Source organism: Malania oleifera, chromosome 12 (assembly GCF_029873635.1).
Source record: "Malania oleifera isolate guangnan ecotype guangnan chromosome 12, ASM2987363v1, whole genome shotgun sequence".
Taxonomy (NCBI): Eukaryota; Viridiplantae; Streptophyta; class Magnoliopsida; order Santalales; family Ximeniaceae; genus Malania; species Malania oleifera.
Genome location: NC_080428.1, coordinates 67,211,598 through 67,220,455, shown reverse-complemented (window position 1 = coordinate 67,220,455; position 8,858 = coordinate 67,211,598). Strand labels below are relative to the sequence as shown.

The 8,858-nt window shown below is 33.3% G+C and overlaps 1 protein-coding gene across 1 annotated transcript; it reads left to right on the top strand.

Moving 5' to 3' along the window:
• Positions 1–7,899: 7,899 nt before the first annotated feature.
• LOC131144621 (probable calcium-binding protein CML46) lies at positions 7,900–8,520 on the top strand. The gene has a single exon (XM_058093355.1). It carries the CDS (start codon positions 7,977–7,979, stop codon positions 8,463–8,465), a length of 489 nt encoding a protein of 162 aa, XP_057949338.1. The 5' UTR covers positions 7,900–7,976; the 3' UTR covers positions 8,466–8,520.
• Positions 8,521–8,858: the final 338 nt, after the last annotated feature.

The following is an 8,858-nucleotide window of genomic DNA, read 5'->3' as shown; positions in this document are numbered from 1 at the left end:
GATAACTCATCAAATATAATTTGTAAAACTATATCATATTTATTCTGAAAAACACCCATAAACTTATATTATATTTACTGATAAAATTCTAATTTATCTCGCATAGCATATTTCTCTTACCTTGTAATTAAGCTCATCTACTAACGTTTTAAATTACACCTCTAGCATTTATAACTCCATAACCCTAAATATATTATGTATATATCTCCTGCCAATCAATTAAATACCCAGAATATTCCTCATTTTTCCATCTTCGGAATTATAAACTATTCATTATTTACCTGGGCTTCTGAAAAGATATCCACTGGGATCCTGAACCCATTTTTGTAAGGACCCAAAACATCATATTCCTGAAAATATAATACCCTGATTTTACTTTACAAAACTCCAATATATTCTCTTATAATAAAAAATTTGGGCTCAAATGAACTTGGTAATACTAACAATATCCAAACATTCTACTTACCCTGATTTTGGGATGATTCCCAAACTTCTCAAATCAACATTTCGCTCCGGTTATGTTGTAGAGAATCTCCCCAGGATCACCGTGGTAGCATCCGACCATCGAACCGGGGAGAGACGAAGCCGGAAACCTAGAGAGAAGGGAGAGAAACCCATTTTTTGGAGAGAGAAAATGAGAGAAAGAGAGAGAGAAATTCTTTCGCTGAAATCCGTTTTGGCTATAAATATAGAGTACGGTCCACGTGGACTCGTTGATGAGAAACGTCGCCTTGTCGATGAGTCAATGGAGCAATCTCGTCGATGAACATTGTCTCCTCGGCAACGAGTTTTAGACCCTCAAACAGGCCTCTCGATAAGTTCTCGTTGACGAGACGCACGTCCCCGTCGACGAGCCCAAGAGTCTGCTCGTCAACGAGCACTTCTACACTCGTCGATGAGGCCCTGTTGCACCCTCTTATAAAAATTCTTTTTTCTCTCATTTCTTTTATTATTTATTTACTATAATTCTTAGGGTCTCTACATTTTTCCCTCCTTATAAAAATTTTGTCCTCAAAATTTACTATCTATATTGTACACCATCCTAAAAGAAAAATAGCTACTTATTTAATTACTAACCCTCACTTATGACGAAAAAAATACCGTGGTTACATAAACAGCTTTGAAAGATTACAAATATACTCATGAAAGAAAATTCTCCCAAAACCAAAACTATACCTATCTTATATTCTAAATTACAATTATTCATTTGTCACTCTATACTAAACAAAATAAAACTGTCATTATTTGAATATACAGATCACTACAGTCCCCCACTAAACAGGTGTGAGTAATTCTGTCTGATTTTTTCCTCAAGCTCCCATGAAGCTTCTTCCATGGCATGATTTCTTCACAAGACTTTTACTAACTGAATTTTCTTACTACGCAATTCATGTTCCTTCCAGTCTAAGACTTGTACTAGAGTTTCCTCATAAGCTAAAGCATCACTGAATTTCAATTCTGCATAATTGATGGCATGGGAAGGATCTATGACATATTTCCTTAACATAAAAACATGAAATGCGTCATGTGTTTTGAACAAAGTACGTGGTAAAGTTAGCCGATAGGCAACTAACCCAGCCTTCTCAAGTATCTCAAAGGGGCCAATAAACCTAGGGCTCAACTTATCCTTCCTCCCAAATCTCATGACTCCCTTTAGTGATGCTATTTTCAAAAATACGTGGTCACCCACTTCAAATTTCAATACCCGGCAACGATTATCTGCATAGCTTTTTTGCCGACTCTGAGCTACACTGATTCTCTCTCTAATAAGTCAGACTTTATCGTACATCTGCTGTACTATTTCTGACCCCAAAACTCATCTCTCACCCAACTCATCACAGTATAAAGGAGAACGACACCTCCTACCACAAAGTGCCTCGTAAGGTATCATGCCGATACTAACTTGATAACACATTAAAAAAAAAAAATTCAAACAAAAACATATTTCCCTTGCCACACGTGGTTTGATAGGAGAATAATTTCCCACGCACATGCTTCTCTTTTCCCTTTTGAATTTCCTATTTTTTATTTTATTTTATTTGTTTTTTTTTTTTTTGGTCCAATTTTATCTTGTAAGAACCCGAAAAATGAAAAATGGGTTTAAATATTAAGAGAGGGGCAAAATTGGAAATTGCCCGGGTCAAAGGGCTATAAAAGAAAATTCTCATTTCTTCCAAGCTAAGCAAACTTAAATTTTTATCTCTCTCTCTCTCTCTCTCTCAACCTCTCCCTACTCCTTCTCTCTAGAATTCTTCACCGATCGTTGACGGAATCGGAAAACGGAAGCTACCACGAGGATCGTGGAAGGATTCTCTACAATTTCTATGAATCAGAATCTCGTTTCAGAGATTTTCGGGTTTCAACGTAAAATCGAGGTAAGGCTCGGTTTTCAATTTTGATCCGGTAGATTTGTAGGTAACTGTCTTGTGAACATATTCTGTACTGTAATTTGTAGGTTTTGGAACTCAGTTCGCTGTTTAGGGACCTTGGAGTTCAGGATTTGCTTACGGGGTTAAGGTAAGGGAAATTATGTTTATATTGGTTATTTTTGAAATCGAACTTGGTGGAACTGTGGTCCACGGTCCTGTGTGTGTTTTGGCTACTCATTTTGAGGGGATCTAACGGGAAAAACTATGGGTTTTTCATTATTACAGTTTTGGGAAAAAGGGGGCGACGGGCTCAATCCAGGGTTTTGTTGAAAATCGAGTATATGTGTGATTTATACTATGATATTGGGATGGTCGTGCCTTGAGTTTGTTTAAATTGTATTTTTTTAGAAAACCATGATTTAGATTACCAAATGAGTGTGGTTTGTTTGGTTATATGAGCAAGCAAGTGTGTGTGATATGTTGAAATGCTAGTAGGAACGCGGTTCCGAAATTGTCCCAGGTACTGAGAGTGTCCGGCTCTATATCCGAGGGCGTGTTATCACCTGCCATGTAGGCAAGAGTGTCCGGCTCTATATCCGAGGGCGTGAGCCTATTCCGGCAGATCAGGCCGAAGGGTGTGGATCCACTAGTTTAGCGCTGGTACGATGCCATGGGAGTCGGGGACTAGCCATGTGCCCGTGACGCCATGTTCACGGGTTGGCTACAGGCCAATGCCGTATGTCGCAGGCCGGCTTCGGGCCGAAGAGTGTGATGACACTGAGGATTACTGATCATGTGTATGTATTGTGACGAGGCTACGTATAAATGGTCGTCATATGTGTGCATGTATGCACTGTGTAAATTAGTACTAGAATGTATTTAACTGCGTGTATGTTGTATCATGATAACACTCAAATGCCACACACCGATATAACCTGTGTTCTTCCTTACTGAGAGGTGTCTCACCCCTACTGTACATACATTTTTACAGGTCCTTCGGGTAATCGGAACTAGCGTCCTGGTGTAGGGAGCGTAGTGACCGGTGTACTGCGTTAACGCTTGGGTAAGTGCTAGGATTGTAGTTTTGTTGGATTGCCATTTTGAGTTGTATTTGGGCATCCAGTTTGTACGTTTTGTTAGAGTCATGTTCTGCTCTTGTATAGACTCTAGTATGGTACTACATATGTTGATATAGAATAACATTTTCCGCTGCGTATATGATTATGATTGGATGTATTTATGATGCCTAGGAACCCCAGGGGATCGGATCCTCATCCTTTGTACTGTATCTGTGATGATTTCTATGATACAGGGATATGTTAGATTATATTTTCACCATCGGGTCCCATTTCCAGGTTCGGGGCGTGACATGTCTGGCAAAAGGAAGAACTCGGGTTTGAAAAACCCGGCTCCCGGAAATTGGAAGGATCTAGACTCGAAAAGATGACTTGGTAAATATTCATTTTAAAAATTAAACGACTTGACTCCTAAAAATTTGAAAATTTTGGAAAAACTAGATTTTAAAATTGAAAATGCTCAAATTGGAAGATTCAATTTTAAAGTCAAAAGAGACTTATTTTTGAAAATAACGGGACTCGGTTAAAACATTGAGACTTAATTAAGAACACCGGTACTCGATTAAAACATCGGGACCCAATTTTAAAATACCGTGACTCAATTTAAAACATACCAGGATTCAAATAAGAACACTGAGACTCTGTTAAAAACAATCGGGACTCATTGGAAACAAATTGGGATTCGGCAGAAACACAGGGACTCAACTTAGAAGATCAGATTTTTCAAAAAGGGTCTTCCAATTTTTGGGATTTGAAGTCGACTTCTATCACACTGGGTCTTCTCAAGAAGCCCTGGTAAAAATTAGGGTGTCAACAGTTGTTATGCTAAATGTACCGATGGACCTGTTGAACGTCGTGACTCGATGTCTAGTCGCCTTGAGCTTCCCTTTTTCCATGGCTAACAATATGTGTAGAGTAAATGCATTTCCTGCAGTAATTGTCTTATGAGCAACCTCTCGTTGGCTATTGAAATAATGTGCAACGCGATAAAATTGCACGCAATCTCCATACGCATTCAGACTTCTCTTTACATTTAGCAATCCATAAGTATGGGTTAGATTGTACCACGTAAAAGTCATGGTGCGTTCAAGCATGGTAAACTCGTACCACAACTATCAATTGATCCCTAGACTCAAAGATTATCCAACATTTTTTCTTTAAAAAATATTAAAAATAAAGTTTTATCTAAACTTTTTTTAAATATTTTTAATTAAAATTAAATTAAATTAGGAAAAAACTCCTTGGAGATGGTGCGTAAACGGCGATTTTAGAAATTCTGGACAATGATGCCCACACTTCACACGCCAACTCAGTTTTCCAACACGGCGCTGCGGAAAAATGGGATAATATTCTTTTATGCTAGTCAGGGTCAACTTCCATCAGAGCGTCAACGACCTCATAGCAATTATAATTTAAGTTCCCATTGATGCCACCCAGGAGAATTCATCTCCAGAACTTTCCATGCAGATACATCCTATATGTAGCTAGTTAAGGCCCATTTAAAATTCGAAAAAAAAAATTAATATAAATATATATATATAATTTGTATTTTTATGTTTGATTATTAAAAAAACAAAAAATTATAATAAATTTATCAATAAAAATTTATTTTCATACATCATAAATATTTTCTTTTTTTAAAATTTTTAATTATAAAAAATAAGAATTTATTTTGAATAAAATTTAATATAGAAGTGGAATGCAATGAACTAACTAAAAAGATCCATACTTTTTTGTTTTTTGTTTGGGTCAAAATTGGGTTTAGTTTCTTTAATATTTTCCTCTTATTTTCTCTTCCTAGAAAGTTCTTGATCCAAATGGATCCTAAGGCCTTGTGTGGAACATGGCGGAAAAGGAAAGGAAAATATAGAGGATTCTATTTTTTCATATTTAGTTATTAAGAAAAATAAGAAAAAAATATAAAAATATATATATCAAATCAATGAATAAAATGAGACTTTTAAAGTATCATTAACATGTGATTTTTCTTACTTTTTAATTGCATTGGATCAAATTTTTATTTTTAGTATTATTTGATACAAAGAGAAAAATATAATGGAAAATGAATTTCTAACTTATTTTCTTTTCCTTTACTTTTCCAATCAAAATCCTTAGAACCTGTTTGGATCAAGGACTTTGCTTAGGAAAAGAAAAGGAAAGAGAGAAAAAAAAACTCATTTTTTATTATATTTTCTTTATATATAAAACACTATTAAAAATAAAATTTTGTTTTAATATGATTGAATTGGAATTATGGAGAGAAACTTTAAAATCCAGAGGCTTTAGGATAAGTAAAAATAAGATTGAATATATGAAATATAATTTTCGCAATGGTACCAGGAATATTGGAGAAAAAGTTAAACTTAATTATGAAAAATAAATAGCACTTGTAGATTTCAATACCTTGGATATATTATGCAAATTGAAAGAGAAATTGAATGGAAAGGTGTTTCAAGTGTGCTCTGTGATCGTAAAATAATCTTTAAAATTTAAAATAAAGTTTTATAAAATGGCTATAAGATCAACTATTCTATATGGATCAAAATGTTGGGCAACGAAAAAACAAAATAACCAAAAAATAAAAGTTGTTGAGATGAAAATGCTTAAATGGATGAGTGGTATAACATTAAAAGATAAATTAAGGAATGAATATATTTACAGTAAATTAGGTGTATCTTCTATAGAAGATGAACGACTCAAATGGTTTGTACACTTGTAACTTGTACTAGTGAGGAAGAGTGAATTTGTTACCGTGAGTGGTAGTAAAAGGGGTAGGGGTAGTAAGAGTGAGTTTGTTTAGATGTGGTCACATAAATTGACGAAAAATGATTCATAAATCTACCAACGATTGTTTGTTTGATTTAATATAATTAAAATTTTGGATAAATTTAAATAGTAATAATTTGTAAAATTATAATTTTACCCATGAATTTGATAGATTTTTTATTTTTTTGTTCTCACTTTTCTTAATAATTAAATATAAAAATATTAATTACTTAATATTTATTTATTTTTTAAATATTTTTCAAGACTCCACATAGCTAGAGCTTTCGGAAGGATTCGGAGGACTAGCAAACCCAAAGAGGCCTTATCCCACTCGGACGGTGCATGTTTTTGTACAAACAAAAGAATCCTTGCTATTGCAGGATTCTCACTTACCCACCGACTCTGCCCACTGTTCTACTCTTTATAGAGAAATTAATATAAATGAAAAATATATGGCTTATTTTAGTATGGAAACTATTTTTTATTTTTTTATTTTTTTTATTTTTTAAAAAAATTAAAATAAAATTAGTTAATATTTTTTTTTTTAGATAATTATAAAAATGAACCTTGTTTTCCAATCATTTAAATTTATATAGAAAATTAAGAAAATATCTTTTTTATTATTTTTCTAAATTTTTGATATGCGAGTATTGAATTCGGGTATTGGACTCTAGTTCGTATGAATTATGTGTTAACTTTGTTTCAAATATACAGAAATTTAAATTCGAGTCTCGAAATTTATGATGTTGAATGTTACCTTATATAATTTTTTAAAAGTTTAAAAACAAGTTGCCTTTTTTATAATTATTTTGAAATCGAGAAATAAAGAATAAAAAATTATTTTACACATCTAAACAAACTCTATACTTCTTAACCTTTTAATATGAATTTTTAAGAACTAAAAAATAAGCTAATTTTTTTATAATTCTTTGAAAAAATAAAAATAAATAAAAATATTTTTCATAACTAAATAGACCTATAACTTTTATTTTCTATTTTTTAATATTGTATGAAATTAATGAACAATAAACAATTTTTGCAATATTTGATTGTGAAAATAGTTTTTTTTTTAATTTTAAAATTTTCATATAATTACAAAAATGCACACTATTTTTTTTTCAATTTTTAAAATTATATAGAAAATTTAGAAAACATCCTTTTTATTATTTTTAAAATTAGTAATTCTTACTTTGCATACCAACACATGAAATTCTTATCTTGAGCTTTAACTTGTATAAATTATGGATAGAGTTTCTTCTAAATTTATATAAATTCAAATTCAAACTCCAAAATTCATAATTTCAAATATTAACTTAAATAATCTTTGAAAAATTTTAAAAATAACTTGTCTTGTTTTATAATTATTTTGAAATTTAGAAATAGAAAATGAAAAATTATTTCTCACATTTAAACAAACTCTTCATTTTATACATTTTTTATTAAAATTTTTGAAAAATTAAAAATAAGCTAAATTTTTTAAAAAGTTAAAATTTAAAAGTAAAAAAAATATTTCCCAACTTTAAAACGAGATTGACATGACACATTTTCTAGGAAAATTGCAAGAAGCTTTTCTTAACCTTCCAACTCCCCTCAAGGAAAGTCACAATTGCTTCCCCACTCGCCTTCCAGCATAAGCCAATTGCCTACTATATCTACAACCATTCTTGACATCTAAGTGAAGCATGCAAAAACAGAGCATTGAGCAGAAACGAAGTGGGGCTTTGCATCTCTCTCTCTCTGTCTCTCCCCATTGTTGAATTCTGAAATGGAGGAAAAGCGAAAGGCCGGGATTGCATCTGGGTTCTCATTATTTCTGCTATTTCTGCAGTCCCTGGTGAGATATATCTTCGCCGAGTTGAAGATTTGGAAGCCCATAAACAGAGATTTGTGCATAAACAAAGTGGGTCTATGCAGGGGAGAGTTGGAGGTGGTGATGGAGAGGCTTGGAATGTGTTGTGACCCAGATGGTGGGGAGCTTCAGGAGAGCTTTGGTGCTGTTGAGGCTGCAGAGTTGTTTGAGGAGGAGGAGCCAACTTTGGAGGAGGTGAAGGAAGCTTTTGACGTGTTTGATGAGAACAGAGATGGGTTCATAGATGCTAGTGAGTTGCAGAGAGTTGCCAGTTGTTTGGGCGTGAAGGAAGGATTGGGAGTCGAGGAATGCAGGAGGATGATCAGTGCTTTTGATCGGAATGGAGATGGGATGATCGACACCAATGAGTTCTTGAAGTTTATGGAGGATTGCTTCTGCAAATAATTGTTAATTACGTAGATGTAAGGGCTTGCTAAGTAATTAATAAGTTTCAAATTTTAAATTATCATGCGCTAGTTGTGACGGGTGCAATTAATTTACCACCAATTCAATAAGGAGATGACGCTAGCCACTTCAAACTCCCGATCATCAAAAAGAAAAGAATTTAACTCTCTTGTTAACCATGTTCTGTAAATTCTTAGGTAGTCTTATTCAATTTTTGCACCAAAATAGAAAATAATATATGTATATTACAATGTAAGAAGATATATAACAGGGTAAGATAATAACACTATGTGCTACTAGGAGGAAGTGTATGGTTATATATTCTCTCTTGGGGTTTGCCTTACAAACAATACCTCTTTCACTATGTTTGCAAAGGGTTGGGTTTGAAGTAGT